The 15,401-nt window shown below is 59.8% G+C and overlaps 1 protein-coding gene across 49 annotated transcripts in view; it reads right to left on the bottom strand.

The window, feature by feature from the left end:
* OBSCN (obscurin, cytoskeletal calmodulin and titin-interacting RhoGEF) overlaps positions 1 to 13,276 on the bottom strand; it is a 170,123-nt gene extending 156,847 nt beyond the window's left edge. For 48 of the 49 annotated variants that reach the window (XM_074361106.1, XM_074361109.1, XM_074361108.1 and 45 more), the window contains exons 1-9: positions 13,117 to 13,276; positions 8,887 to 9,901; positions 7,425 to 7,694; positions 6,903 to 7,163; positions 5,837 to 6,145; positions 5,109 to 5,375; positions 4,043 to 4,327; positions 3,065 to 3,340; positions 2,108 to 2,383 (exon numbers count right to left, since the gene is read on the bottom strand). In XM_074361106.1, coding sequence (XP_074217207.1) covers positions 2,108 to 2,383; positions 3,065 to 3,340; positions 4,043 to 4,327; positions 5,109 to 5,375; positions 5,837 to 6,145; positions 6,903 to 7,163; positions 7,425 to 7,694; positions 8,887 to 9,874 — 2,932 coding nt within the window. In that variant the 5' untranslated portion in view covers positions 9,875 to 9,901; positions 13,117 to 13,276. The remainder of the gene's footprint in view (positions 1 to 2,107; positions 2,384 to 3,064; positions 3,341 to 4,042; positions 4,328 to 5,108; positions 5,376 to 5,836; positions 6,146 to 6,902; positions 7,164 to 7,424; positions 7,695 to 8,886; positions 9,902 to 13,116) is intronic. The other variant, XM_074361107.1, reaches the window with a different exon arrangement.
* Positions 13,277 to 15,401: the final 2,125 nt, after the last annotated feature.

The raw sequence follows: 15,401 nt of genomic DNA, 5'->3' as shown, positions 1-15,401 counted from the left end.
ACTGCACAGATGAAGAAACTGGGGTGGGGGGCAACTGTATGAGGTCCTGGGGTGGCCATAACAAATGACCACAGACAGGGGGCTTAGACAACATGAATTTTTGCTCTCCCTGTTCTGGACACAAGAAGTCTGAGATCAAGGCGTGAGCTTCCTCTGGAGGCTGTGAGGGCAGATCCTTCCTGCATCTTCCAACTCCTGGTGGCTCCAGGCATCCCTGGGCTGTGACTGCACCACCCCTGTCTCTGCCTCTGTCACCACATGGCTGTCTCCTCACGTCTGTGTCTCAAATCTCCCTCTCCTTTCTCTCAAAGCCTACCCTAATCCAGGGTCATCTCATCTTGAGATCCTTACCACGATGTCATCTGCAAAGACCCCATTTCCAGTTAAGGCCATGTTGCTGAGTTTCCAGGTAGATGTGAATTTCAGGAAGACATGACATTGACAACTTGCCTAAGGTCACCTGGCTGCTAAGAGGTCCACACAGATCCCTCCACAGCCCGCCTCAAAGTGGGTGTCCAAAATCAGGGTGTAGCCACCCTGGGTGTGAGTATGGGCCAGTGCCACAAGTCCCTCAGCAGAGCCATGACAGCCACACCACCACAGGCCCACTAATGCCATCCTCAATGTCCCACTGCTGAGGTCGGACGGTTAGGGACTCACTTTTCCAGGCTGTCTGCAGCAAGGTGCCACTGGACCCACACAACACTGAGAGGCATAAGGGGAAATCTGCTCTCTGAATAGAAGAAAGAGCTGGTGACATCCTGAGCTGGGTAGGACTGCTCCCAAGATCCCCGCCCCATGGTGTGCATGCACCTTCTCCAGGCTATGTCACAAACACTAATCCGGGCACTGCTGTGAAGGGATTCTGCAGAAGGAATTTAGGTCCCAGATCAGTTGACTATGAGTTCATTAACAAGATTATCCTGGGTGGGCCTGGCCTAATCATATGAGACCTTCAAAGCAAGGGGGCTCTTTCTGGCCAAAGAGAGTTGAAACATGAGAGTGAATGGACATGAGGGGCTGAGTGGAAAAGGACATGAGAGCAGCCTCTGACTGCCAGCCAGCCAGGAGACAGCCTTAGACCCAGAACCACAAGGAAATCAATTCAGCTAGCAGTTTGGATGAGCTTGGAAGATGACTCCGAGAGAACTCAGCCAGATGGCACATGGATTACAGCCCTTGAGACCCTGATAAGAGAATCCAGCCACACCACATCCTGAATTTTGACCTACAGAACTATGAACTAATAGACGAGTGTTGTTTTAAGCCACTGTGTTTGTGATAATTTGCTGTACAGCAGTGAAAAAAGAAAAAAAAAACAAGCATACACACGATCTTTGCGTGTTCTTCCCACCTTGAACGTGATGGCTGACGCTGTGGAAGCCATCTTGTGACATGAGGCAATAAACATTAGAGAGATCTTTATCTCATTCTCAGGACAGCAGAGACGTAGGCAGACAGAGCCTGTGTCCCTGTGATGGACTTTTAGAAATTGTCCTCAGTGAGCCAAAGGACCCCTCGTCAACAGCGGGGTCTACCTCTCCACCCCCCGGGAACAAGGTCTGCCTTATGCCTGGCTCTGCGCGATAGAACACGGAACATTCTGGGACTGGTGAAAGCAAACCTTAACAAACCCTGAAGCATTTACTGTTCCCTGAATGGAACCCAGCCACCACATGAAGGAGCTCAGGTGATCCACATGGAGGAAGAGGCCCTGAGAATGCAATGTACCTGGAGAGCATGGCCCCAGAGCAGAGGACAACACGGTCCCAGACATAGGAATGAGCCCAGCCAAGAAGAGAGAGCTCCAGAAGAGAGAGGCCTGCCATCCTGGCCTGCCATCCTTGCCAGCCCCCTGACTAGGACATCTGAGGCCAGGCTGGAGCCTCCAGTCCCGGCCACCATCGCGTGGAGCAGAGATGAGCCACGCGTGCTGAGCACTGCTTAAATTCCTGCCCGTGGATTATTCCCCTGGGCTACTGAGGTCTGGAGCTATTTGTGTGACTGCCTGATACGGGCCAATGAGTCTGCTGCCGTCCCCCACACTGATATGGTTCCTCCGGGCCTGTTCCTGTGAAATGCTCCAACGTCTGCTTCATCAACTGACCTGTGACGTCCAGGTGGAAGGAGACCCTCTGGCCCCTGGCCTCGCAGCTGTACTCCCCGGCGTCCGCCTTGCCCGCCTGCTGCACCACCAGCCTCCGGGTGCGGCCCGCGGCCTCCACATGCACTTTGGAGCTGGAGCTCAGCTTCTTGCCGTCCTTGTACCACGTCACCTCCGTCTGGGCCTGGGCCACCTCGCAGCTCAGCGTGGCACTGGCCCCCGCCACGGCCTGCACTTCACTGCGCGCCGGCTGCTCCTTGGCAAACACCGCCAAGGGCTCTGGGGACAGGCAGGGAGGGATATATGATCAGAAGCCCTGGCAAGATGAGGTTCCCTGAGTCCTGGAGCCACAGCAGACCTAAGCTCTAGACCCCTGGCAGCCTTGGGTCCCCACCACAGGGATCCTCTGTGACCAGGTGCTGCACAGGGAACCTTCCATGGGCACTGGTGGGCCAGATGCCCCAACCCCTCCTGGGCGTGGTAGGAAGCAGCCTCAGAGCTCCGTGGTGGGCAGCCGAGCCCCAGAGCCTGGGCTCAGACAGAGGGCGGCGTGGGGGGGAGGGGCATGGCAGAGTCTTTCTTGTAAGACTTTGTGAATCTGCCAAGAAAACCCAAGGCTTCTAGAAAGAACCAAGGCCTCAGATTCACCCAGATCCAAATCTAACTTTCTAAGGACACTTTCAGCACTTTTTGGGTTTGCGCCACCTTATCTCATCTTTAAAGACGACAAGGGCTTCAAATTTCCTTCTTATCTTTTATTTTCCAGACCCACATTTTCCACCCATATGTATGTTAGTTTTGTGGGTAATTTCTTCACCCAAATCTAGAAGCAACTGCCCCCACCCCCAAGTATTCCAAGAGGAAATGAAGGGAGAGACAGTTTGGCCTTGCAAATGCTGGACAGCTGGATGCAGCCAGACCTGCTCCCCACCTCACAAGCCTGGGAGGAGGTGCACTCACCACAGACACGCAGCCGGAAATCCACAGAGTCCTCTCCCACTCGGCAGGAGTAGGTGCCCTCATCCCGCGCAGTGACAGAAGCAGCCACCAGTCGGTGCCGCGTACCCTCATCTTCCTGAGAGAAGCGCTGGCTGGCTTTGCTGAGCTCTACGCCGTCCTTGTACCAGTGCACACGCGTGTGGGCCTCTGAAGTCTCGCATTCAAAGCAGGCTGGGCCCCCAGCCACAGCGTCCACACAGCCACCAGCCGTGTCCTTGTGCAGAAAAGGTGTGAGGCCTACAAGGGCACATGGGCAGGTCAGGGGGCCGGTAGGGTCCTGATCGTGCACATGCCCACGCGGCTAGCAGGTGAAGGTGCTGGGGGCCTCAGGATCATGCGAGACACCGGGCCCTCGCCCAGACCAAGGCCCCTTCAGGGACGCGGCCAGCCTCAGCTGCTGATTTCCAGCCACCCAACTGCCACCCACCAGGCAGCTCCCCTGCTACTGAGCAGGGGCCCCCCCAGTGGGGTTGGTGGGGGTCCCTGGTTCCTGGGGCTCACCTGAGCCTGCCCTGACTCCCTAGCCTCCTCACGAGGTCGGCCGGTGGAGTTACTCAGTCCCCTGCCTTCCCAGTAGGGTCACCTGCCTCCACCCCATTCCCCAACTGTCTCCACAAGGTGGGCTGAGCTCCCCCCACACACCCCTGCCTTCCCCTCAGGGTCACCTAGACCTATCTGACTCCCCATCCTCTTCACGGGGCTGGCAGAGCTGCTTTATCCCCAACCCCCTCCATGAGGTCAGCATAGCCCCCGGTCCCCCAGCTCCCTGGGGGCTACCTGAGCCAGCTTGCTCCCCCACCTTTCCCACAGGGACAGAGAATAGCAGCTCCTGCTGCTCAGAACCCCCAGACCCCCTGGAGCTGGGGGACAGAATGTGTGGCCCTGGCCATGGTGGCGGCCCAGAAGGGACACGGATACACACACATGTCCCAGTGTCACCTTGCACCAACAGCTGGTAGGCAATGCGGCTCCCTTGGCTGACACACTCATACAGGCCCGCGTCTTCTCGCTTCACATCCCGCACCAGCAGTGCCCGCCGGCCGGCTGATGCCTGCACCTCGTACTTGGGGCCTGGGGGCAGCGTGTGTCCGTCTTTGAGCCATGTCACAGCTGCAGCCTGGTCCGACAGCTCGGCCAGGAGCTGGGCCTCCTCGTGCAGCCGGGCCAGCACCTCCCTTGCTGCTGCTGCCACCGCTGCTGGACGCTTGGTCGTCAGCCCCGGGGCTGTTGGGAGCCACAGACAGGTGGACAAAGCGGGTGTGGATGGAGAGGAAGCGGGACAGAGGGAAAGTGGTCAGAGGAGGGAGGGGGAGGAGGCAGGAGAGTGGGATGAAGGAGCAGACAAAGGGGGTGAGGATGGAGAGGTGTGGACAGAGGGAAAACAGGACAGAGGGAGCATGGACAGAAGGGAGGGGACAGAGGAGGTGTGGATAAAAGGGGTGTGCACAGAGGAGGGTGTGGACAACGGGGCATAGATGGGGGGTGGGGAATGAGACAGAAGGGATGTGGACAGAGAAGGTGTAGACAGAGGGGGAGAGGACAGAGAGGGAAGTGGACAGAAGGGATGTGGACAGAGAAGGTGTAGACAGAGGGGGAGAGGACAGAGAGGGAAGTGGACAGAAGGGAGTGGAGAGAGGCAGAGTGGACAGAGTAGGAAGAGCCAGATATGGTGGAGGGGAGTCAGAGAGGCAAGACGAAGAAACAGGACCAGAAGCGGAGTAGAAGGAATCAACAAAAGGAGGGGAGAAAGGAGGGGGAAGGGGGACAATCAGACAGAGAGGGAGGCTCTGTGCCCTCGGGGCTCCATAGTCCCTCCCCCACTCACAGCTGGTGGCTTTGCGCACCTCATGGCCAGGCCCCATTCCAGCCAGCAGCCCACCTGCCCTGGGAGCAGCAGCAGCTCCCCCAGGAGCCCTGAGAGCTGGGGGTCTCCTATCCCACTCCCACCCCCTGGAGGAAACGGGGCTCAGAGGTGCCTCGGGGTCACAAGAAGGGGTGGTCCTACCTCGGACCTCCATGCGGATGCTGCTCTCAATGCCGTTAGCCACGAACTTGAGCTCAGCGCCGTGCAGGCTGACAGGCACCGAGCGGATGGTGAGAGTGTGCCGGGTGCCGGCACAGTGTATCACGTACACGCTGCTGGCCCTCAGGGCCTTCCCATCCAGGAACCACTCGCCTGCCGAGGCCGTAGTGAGGTCCACGGAGAAGGTCACCTCACCTCCTTCCACTGCCTCCACTGCCTTCAGAGGTGTTTTCACAGCCAGCTGGGGGGCTGTGAAATGGGGGCTTCAGGAAGGAGCTGGGCCACTGCCCCCTTCTCCTCCAATACCTGGGCCCAAATGACCCCTCCTCCAGGAAGTCCACTGGACAAGCGCACAGAGACCACAAGCGAAAGTCAGACCCAGGATAGAGAGGGGACAAGTCAGAGCCATCCGAGATCCCCTTCGGATCCCACAAACCCGGTAGGGTGGGGCAGCTGCCCAGCCCAGCGTCTTGGGGCTGGTGGGTACAGACAGGTTCCTGGGAGCTCAAGTCCTGTCTCGGGGTCCTTCCCACAGAGGAGTCTCCAATAACATCAGGACCCTGGTCCCTCCCCTCTGCCATAAAGAGGACCCATAAGTCACTCAGGCCTCTCCAAGGCTGGGCTACACTCTGGGTCTGGGTGATTCAGGAGCAGACGGCCCCACAGATGGTTACCAGGACACCATGGTGAACACAACCTTCCAGACTTACCCAGGTGTATAGTCCCCGGGAACTCAAGGTAGGGGCTCTGGCCAAAGGTGTTCACAGCTGACACCCGGAACTGGAACTCCCCCTCCTCAGCCACACCAGCCACAGTCAGCTCAGGTGTGGCCACGCACTCGTCTTTGTGGCACCGGCTCCAGGTATAGGTGCCCAGTCTCTTCTTCTCCACCAGGTAGCCATCGATGGCCACAGGGCGGTCGCCGTGGGGTGGCGGGGACCAGCTGAGGGTCACGGAGCTCTCTGTCTTGGCCTTCACCACAGGACCCTCAGGAGCATGTAGGGGTGGTCTCCTGGGAGCTGGGCAGAGCACAGGCCCATGTCACCAGCTGGGAGCCCCTTCCCCAAGCCCTAGGTCCAAGACCATGATGGGGGAGTGGGATTGTCACAGAAGTCCCAGCCCTCCCAGGGAGCACTTCTCTGATGATCTGGAATGGCCACAGCCCAAGGGGACCACCAACCCAAGAGGAAGCTGTGAGCCCATGGCCCCAGTCCTGACTCTGTGGCCATTTCTCTGCTTGCAGTGGAAAGTTTACCCAGTCCTCAGGGGCCACACTCAGCCCAGGGCCACCATGAACTGTCCACGTGTCCTGGAAATGAATTCTTTCCAGTTCTCAGCCTTGACCCCATCTGCGCACTGGGGTCTTGGGTTGGACACTGGTTGAGGCAGGACACAATGACCCTTCCAAAGGTGCTGAGACCCACATGCTGAGGCTCATCCCTGGCCCCGGCAAAAGACTGACCCTGTCGGGGCCAATCGCAACACCAAAGGCCACAGAAAGAGGACGCACTCAACCCCTATCCACTGGGCTTCTAGAACAACCTGCACCTTCTAATTTGATTCTTGGGGTGGGGGGCCACCAGGACTCCCACTTTGCAGATACCTAAGAGAGGGCATCAAATGAACCATGGGCCCCAGGGAACCAGAGCTATAACCTAGGTGGCCCCTGCCCCTCATGGCGCTCCCCTCAGCAGGCTAAAACACAGAGCAGGGCCCAGGGGACTGAGGGCAGATAAGCAGCTCCCTCCATCTGACAGGTACTCCCTAGGCCCTTACCTGACACGCAGAACTGGGTGGATGTCCGGCAGTCCCCAGCCACAAAGGCCACCTCACCCATATCCTCCAAGCTGCACTGGGAGATGATCAGCGTGTGGCACGTGCCTTCGGCAGTGATGGCCACTCGGCCCCCGGCCACCATCTCTTTCTGGTTCCGCAGCCAGGAGACAGGGCCCTCTGGCTTGGCCAGCTGCACACAGAACATGGCTGTGTCTCCCACTCGCACAGCTGTCTTCCTTGGGAGCCTTCGGAGGAGGTTGCCTGAGGTGGGCGGAGCCAGGGTTGGGGGTGGGAGGGGGTTGGAGCTGGTCAGACTAGACCCCTGCCAGCATGCCCTGATCCCACCTCTTTCCTGCCCCTGTCCCAGAGTGCCCGCCCTGCTCACCCCTCCCTGACCCGCCCACCGTCCCCAACCCCGACCCTGCCTGCCCATCTGCCCAGTACCTAGCCACCCGCCCAGCTCCTGTGAGGCCCGGACCCCGAGCCCTGCCCGTCCAGTCTCTTGGGCCCCTGCCCGCCCACCTTGCACCGCCAGCTCGGCCACCGTGCGACTGCCCTCTGCGGTCTCACAGATGTACACAGCATCGTCATCAGAGGAGACGTTGAGCACGGTCAGCCGGCGCTCGGTGCCTGCCTCCTCGATGCGGTACTTGGCGCTGGCCCACAGCCGCGTCTCCTCCTTGTACCACGCGGACTCCGTGGCTGGCAGCGGCACCTCACACTGGAACGTGGCCGAACCTTTCTCTGGCACCTCCAAGTCCTGCAGCCGCTTCTTGAAGGGAACAGAGGGCTCTGCGGGAAAAGAGCACAGGTGAGTGGGGCCAGGAGAGGGGAGGGGGCAGACCGGAGAGGCGATGAAGAGTGAGGGGACGGGGAAGTGGGGAGGGACTGGGAGGTGGGTGACAGGGAAGGAGGTGGGCAGGGTAAGGGAGGTGTAAGACTGGGGTGGGGGCAGGGAGCCAGGACAGGGGTTGGAGGGGCTCCGGGGGCAGCAGGTGGGTGGGAGAGAAGGCAGAGGAGCTGCAGGGAGGGGAACAGAGGGAGCTAAGGGTGTAGCAAAAGAGGGAGGACACGGGACGGGAAACAGAATTTAAGAGCCCCCTCTCCCAAATATAAGGAGAACTCTGGAAGAGAAAGAGAGAAATGAGGCCAGTGAAGCCACAGCAAGCAGCCCCACTGAGCAGGCCCTTAATGAGCAGGATGGGGTAGGCTCACAGGGGTGAGGCCGCTGGACCTGTACCCGCCTGCGGAATCATGAAATCACTCAACTGCATGAGCGCACTTCCCTGCAAAAATGAAGATGCTGAGGGACCCACACAGAGGCTGAAAGGCCCTTTTGGAGATCCTACAGCTGGTAAAAAGTGGAAGTGGGACTCCAACCACAGCAAGAGGCTGGCCTTAGGGAACCAAGACTAAATGGCACCCCAGGAAATTCTGGTGGTGTTGCCTACACTTGCCCAGGTGCCCTGGATGAGCCTCAGACCTGGACAGGAGCCTGCAAACTGACCCAGAACAACCTTCAGGCTGCAGCCTGATGCAGCCCCAGCTTGAGGCCTCCAACAGTATGGGGTTTCTCCCTGCTCCTGCTCTCCTTCCATCTCTGCCAGGGAGACCCCCTTAGCATCCTGTAGGAGGGGTGGAGAGCCTGGGTCACCCTCATCCTGGACAGGGCAGGCTCAGCCATTGGGCACCTTGCCTCCCAGGGGTAAGTGGTTTTGGTGACAAAGTGCTTTACTCTATACTCGTGTTACTCTCACAGACAATGGAACAGACTGAGGGTCATCCCATATCACCCCCATTTTGTGGACCCAGAAAAGTAACTGCTGCCAAGACCCATAACTACAGATTTCTCTGCCAGACAGACACAGGGCGGGGAGATGGCAGCGGCAGCGGCCGCTAGAAGAAAAGGATGGAAGGCCTGGGGAGGGGCCCCTGCCTGTGCTCACTGCGCGCTGGGACTGTGGGCCCGCCACCAGGAGCTCACCTCGAACGACGACCAGCACGGAGCTGTAGGTCTGGCCCACGAGGTTGGACGCCGTGCAGGTGTAGAGGCCACAGTCTGACTGCTTGCAGAAGAGGATCTTGAGCACAAAGTTCTCCTGGGCATCCTCGTACACCACGTGACGCCGGCCCTCGGCCACCAGCTGCCCATCCTTCTTCCACACCGTCTCCGGCTTGGGCTCACCCGTCACGTAGCAGCTGAGACGTGCGTGCTTGCCCTCGGTCACCGTGCAGGTGCGTGTGCCAGCCCTGGACGGCGGCGAGGCCGGGGCGCCCTCTGCGCGCATGGCTTCGCGCCGCCGCTGCAGGTGCGCCAGGAGCATGGCTGTGGAGGCCCCCGGTGGGCTGACCGCATCGGCGTCCGCATCCACCGTGAGCGCCGCGGCGGCGCTGGCGGCGCCCAGCGGGTTCTCGGCGTGAACCGTGTAGGTGCCGCCATCGCGCGGCCGCGCGGCCTGGATGCGCAGCGCGCTCGCCTCGCCGCTCGCCTCCACGCGCACGCGGGGGCCGTCGGGCGCGCCCAGGCGCCGCCCGTCCTTGGCCCAGCTCACCGACATAGGCGGCGAGCCCCGCACGCGGCAGCGGAACGTGGCCTCGGCGCCCTCGCGCACGCGGATGGACGTGGGCCGCAGCAGGAAGTGCGGCGCCTGCTCGGCGCACGCCGCCACTGCATCCACCTGCAGGCCGACGGCCGCGAAGGCCTCGCCGATGGCGTTGCGCGCGCGGCATACGTACTGCCCGCTGTCTCCCAGCGCCAGGTCCAGGATGGTGAGGCGGTACAGGTCACCGTCCTGGGCCAGGCGGAAGCGAGCGCCAGCCTCCACCGGCTGCTGGTCCTTCTCCCAGCTCACTTGTGGCGTCGGGTTGCCCACAATCTGGCAGCTCAGCGTGGCGTCCTTGCCCACCGACACCACGAAGGCCTTGGGCCGCGTTAGGAAGCGGGGCGCTCCACTGAACGAGGAGTGATCCATGGTGGTGGGAGGGGGGAGGTGGGGAACCTGCAAAGTAGGGTGGCGGGGAAGGCATAGTGGGGATGAGACCCGGGTGCACTCAAGAGCCCCCCACCTGTGCCCCACCTGGTCACTTCACCCATCCAGGGCTGCCTGGAGAACCCAGCTTAATGCAGGGTGAACACCTCCACGTGGCCCCCCTGCCCCATCCCGGTCTCATCTCCTCCCACACACCCCATCCCTGCAGGTAGCATCACCAGATGGTACGGTAGTCCACAAGTGTAAATTTGCCTCTTTCTGGGCGTTTGGGGTTTGGTCTCACCTCCCATAATGGGCTCTTTTTAACTGATAAGAGCATCTCTTCCCTCCTCCAGGCCCGCTGCCCCAAACTCAAGGTCCAGCTGAGCAACTGTCCCAAAACACCAGCACCAAGCTTGCCCTCCTCCTGTGTGGCATCTGCCATGTTGTATCTCACCACAAAGACCTTCCCTGTCCCTCCTGGGCCACTCCAACTGCCATCGGGTGTCCTGTCCCCTCCCCACACGCTGTTCCTTCCTGTGGCTTAAACCTCCAATCTACCTGGTCTCACCCAGTCAAAGAATGGCAATTCTCTGCACCCTAACAGGGCCTGGCCATGGAAGCTTATAGTAAGTGCCCACGTTTGGCCTGCCCCTCTCTCTGACTAAGGCACACCAGAGGTCACAGGTTCTCCACTCCAGCAGGCTCTCCGAGCCCTCTGCTCTGCGTGCCGCCTTTGCCCCCCATCCTCCCTCCTCAGTGACTTCCCCCAACCAAGCACTTGGGATGCACTGCAGGCTGTGTGCACAGCTGCTCAAACCTCCTCGCTGGGCATTGCCCGCAACGGGGAGCCTTGTACACAGAGCCTGTCCCGCTTACAGCAGCTCTGGGCCAGGGCACACCTCACCTCTCCTGGGATCCTCCCACCTCCCCTCAACCCTTGAAGGGGTGTAGTCATCAATGAGCAAAGAATGGAAATCCTGCAGCTGGTAGGGGGTTGCCCACCCCCCCCTTGCTGTGAGTGCCTGCCTCCTTCCCTTGGAGACTGAAGTTGGGAATGGGGAGGGGCAGGGGCAGTGCCTTCAATGATGTCTGTAGAGGTCAATCAGAGAATCCCCCAGCAGGAGAGAATGACCAGACTGGCTAACCAGGCCCAACGAGGGGGCCTTCAGGTAGCATGGTCACTCTGCAGTTCTTGGCTGTGGCTTCACTGGCTGTGGGCTCTGCCAACGGGGCACCTTGTAGGGACGGGGCTGGCACCATCAGAGCTGAAGGCCCCAGGCTGACGCTGGCCTCTGCCCACCCCAGGTTGGGCCCCGCTGGCCCCGGGCACAGGTGGGTGAGATTAAAATCGGGCCTTGCCTGCACAGGGCCTTCTATATCGACAGCCAGCACAAATGGGCCCCACTGGGCCCTGGGCTGGCCCCAAGCGCCTTAACTCTCTTCACCCCAGGAGCCGGGCCTTCAGTGTGGGCTGCCCACCGGGGCAGTGTTCCCAGGCCCTCTGGCTCCTTGTCCTGTGATTCAGGACCTAATCCCATTAATCCCTCCCAAGGAGGTGAGCCGGGACCGTCCTGCTGACTCACTGTGCAGTCAGCGCCTCTGTTCTTTATCCACACCGCACCCCCACGGCCTGACTGGGCTCTTGTCCTGGGCGAGTGGCCACCTGCCTCCATGGACACCCTCCTGGTCCTTGGCACCCCTCTGTGGAAGGATTACTTTGACACCAGGTCCCCGGGGGCCTGAGTTCTGAGCTCTTCCAAGCGCACCCCATCTCCTGAGTCATACAGTCAGTCTCTGGGTTCCCCAGGCAGGACATGGCACCCTCCTCCTGCCACACCCAGAACAGGTGTGAGACTCTGCTCCAGGCTGATGAGTGAGTACGTGCAGGGGCCTGGGGGCCACTTCCACAGCTGGCAGCCTCTGTGAGCCAGGAGGACAGGGGTGGGGAGGGAGATCTCATCTCTGCACATGCTTAGGGGACCAGCCTTCAGCAGATGTACAAGGGTGGGCAGAGACCCCAAGATCCTCCAAAGCCACCGGGGGTCATGCTGCTGTTCCGCTCCCTGTCCAGAGCCTGCATTCCCCACTCTCAATGCGGCAGAACTGCAGGGATCTAAGAGAGTTCACCCAAACATAAGTGCCTTGACAGCCCACAGCAGTCCCACCAGACAGGGGTCCCCACTGGTCAGCAGGACAAAGGCACCCCAAGGTGCGCCCGAGGACTCTGAGCTTGGGGAGAGGGACCACCCAAAGACCCTCCGGGCACTGGGCCATCTGCACCATCCCCCTCCTCCCTGTGCCATGTTGGGAGCTGGGGCTGCTGGAGCTGCAGCTGCACGGGCAGAAACAGGAGCTTCTGGAGGGGAGACTGAGCCAGGACCTCCACCGTGGCTTCTCAGGGAAGCCCCTTCCTTTCTCAGATGCCCACCTTGGAAGGTACTTCCCTGTGGACCCCACTTGGGCTCCTCAGCCCCTCGGAGGCCCTGGCTTGGCGCTCACACTGAGGCCAGGACCCCCTTGCAAACCTGCCAGGGAGCCTTGTGGCTGACCCGTGCCACACCCACAGCCCCGCCACCCTTGCTTTTCCAGAACTTGGCCACTCTTGGGCCCCTGTGGGGTTTGGGCCATTTTCCAGATGAGCCCAGAGTGGGAAATGGCTCGCAGCCTGATAGCAGGACCTCTACCAGCCCCCTCTCAGAAGCCCTGTCTCCCTAGCTTGCCCCCTCTTCCCGCCCCCAACCCTGTTGCCCCCATGCCCTTCCAGAAAAGACTTCCAAGGGCAGCTCCTGCAGTCTGTGCCTTCCCCTTAGACCCCTGGGCCCGCCAGCTTCCTGAACTCCAGGGGAAATTCTTTCCTGGAGTCAGGTGTCACTGCCCCACTGGCTGTCCCCTCCGCTGAGCCAACAGGCCCAAAATAGCCCCAGCTGTCAGCGGGCATCCATCTCAACAGAGCTGGGGGCAGGGCTAGCCAGACCCTCAGGGCAGTGGGCAAAGGAAAAGGTGGGTGCGCCTGACACCCCCCGCCCCCTGCCGCCTCAGCTGCTCCCTCCCAACATGAGGGTCTGGCTCAGGTCACCAATGAGTCAGGGGCTGGAATCCATGCCCCTAACCCCAGGAGCAGCACAGCCTGGTTGAAACTCTACCCCAGGTCCCTCCGTCCCCCAGAGCCATGACCTTCAGCCGAGACATCCTCAGGGGCACAGGATGGCCCCCCCACCCCTGCCTGCCCTTTGCCTCCTCACCTGTCTCTACCGGGGGCACTGGGCAGCACTCAGGTGGGGGGTTCAGATGGTGGGGCAGGGCTGCTGGGTCTCACCTCCCTCCACGGGCCCAGGACCGACAAGGCTCCCGCCCAGCAGCCCGCACTCCTGCCGGTCCTCAAACTGGACAGGGACGAAAGGACAGGCGGATGCTATCAGCTGAAGAAGGCTGGGCCCGCCCCCACCCCACCCCCACCACCGCCAGCCTGCCCAGCCCAGCTCCAAAATAGCCCGGGTGTCACTGCCCCAGATTTGGTTTCACCCCTGGCCCCAGGGAGGCAAAGGGCAGAGGCTCTGGGCGGCTGGGGGAGGAGGAGGCATGTGTGCTCTGGTGATGGTGCCTGTGGGACCGGGGCCCTAACTCGTGAGGACCCCTAGTTGGACCAGCATCCTGGAGTGCAGGGCAAGAGGGAGAAAGGGGAATCCAGTACCACTCACAGGGGCACCCAGAACCACCCCCAGAGGGGAACAGGCCCACCCTGAGATGACCAGTCACCTGAGAGTCCTGCAGCCTCTTGGTGGAGGCATGCAGCCAGGAACCAAGCACAGGTGCCCACGGTCAGCCCCTCTCCAGCCTAATCACACACATGACTGAGGTGGGTTCTTTATCCCTGGTCCTTCCTAGCAGCACCTGGCCTGGCTGGGTGTCCATTACATCTTTACATGGGACATCCCAGGGATGAAGGACACAGCCTCAGGGGTGGGCAGGCAGGACAGGGGCAGGTGTGGTGGGTGGCACATGCTGCCTCACGCCCCAGGAGGGCTGTCCCCCGTCCCCATGGCCCTGGTGCAGGAACAGTGGTGGACGGGATTCCGGGCCCACCCAGGGGAGAAGGAGGGCTTTGCTTGGCAAAGGTCTAACAGGGAGCCAAAGAAGGCCACATGATAGGATCCTGGGACCTCTCCTAAGAAAAGGCTGATTCACTAGGGGTAGGGGGTAGGTGGGGTGCTGCTCTGTGCCCCATCATCACCCCCAACCCTGAGCCAGCACCAGTGCACCCCCAGTCTGAGGTCTGAGCCATCTCTGCCCTCTGCACCCAGGCCTGTATCCGGTGGGAAAACTGAGGCTCTGAGCACAGACCAGTCACCTGGGTAACCTGGTCTCAGTCAGCTCAGGCTGCCAAAGCAAATACCGCAGACGGGGGATCTTAAACACGGACATTTGTTTCTCAGTTCTAGAGGCTACAAGTTCGACACAAAGGTGTTGGCAGATTCCATGTTGGCTAAGAGCTGCTCTTTCTGGTAAACAAAACAGATGCTGTATTCTCTCTGTATCCTAACTTGGCAGAGAGAGTGGGTTCCAGTGTTTCTTCCTTTTAAGGGCAGTAATCCCATCATGGGGGCCTATCCCATAACCTTATCTAACCCTAATCACCCTCCTCCTTGCCTGTGATCCCCTATAGCTCACCCTTCTCCTCCTCTGTCCCTCCTCCCTGTCCTGTTGATCCTCCTCCATGCCTCAGTCACTCTTAAGACCAGCCCAACTCCACCCTGCTTACAGACAGATCCTCAGTCACCAGCCACAGCCGATGGACCCACCATCACTGGGCACTCTCAAGATGTCAGCTCTCTCTTCCCTCCATCTGCAGGGAAGGTGTCTGTATTTTTTGACAGTCCACATATTTGCTGCACTCCATGGAAATTGTGTCATCCCATCCTTCTCATCCTCAGCAGGGAGAGTGGACAACTATCACCCACTGGGTTCTCCTGGACTGAGTCACCCACCTGTCAATCCAGGGGGACTGCATGCTTCGAGGGTCCTGGGCCCTGTCTTCTCCACCTGTCCTGAGACTGTTAGATTAACATTCCCATGAGTAGATACAAAAACAAGTGTGTCCCCCAGGGTGTCCCAAATGTTATCAAGTACAAGTCCTGTGTGATCATGTCAAAGTCTATGGTTTTGGTGCAATTGTGAAGGTGAAGTTGTATGTTCTGGAGGGAAGAAGGGTTCTGATTCCCTTCTGAACATTTTAAAGGGAGGACATTTATGATGTTTGACCAGCTTGTGAATAACACAGATGAAGTAAATACAAGCTCCCATATGGAAAACAAAGACACATAACACTTTCCAGTGTTTTATATCAAGATTTTATTGGCTCTTCCCCCAAATGGTGATTTTCTTTTCATTTTACAGCAGAGAGCTGAGGCTCAGAGAAGTTAGAATGATTTATGTAAGTTTATACAACTGACAGTGCTTGACCAACTTACTCCTGAGCATAAATGACAAACCACCAGGACAATGTGTCAGCTCAGTGCACCATCACAGC

The sequence above is a fragment of the Camelus bactrianus genome, chromosome 3, assembly GCF_048773025.1.
Source record: "Camelus bactrianus isolate YW-2024 breed Bactrian camel chromosome 3, ASM4877302v1, whole genome shotgun sequence".
Taxonomy (NCBI): domain Eukaryota; kingdom Metazoa; phylum Chordata; class Mammalia; order Artiodactyla; family Camelidae; genus Camelus; species Camelus bactrianus.
The sequence above is the reverse complement of the archived record's forward strand: the minus strand, read 5'-3'. Positions and strand labels throughout refer to the sequence as shown.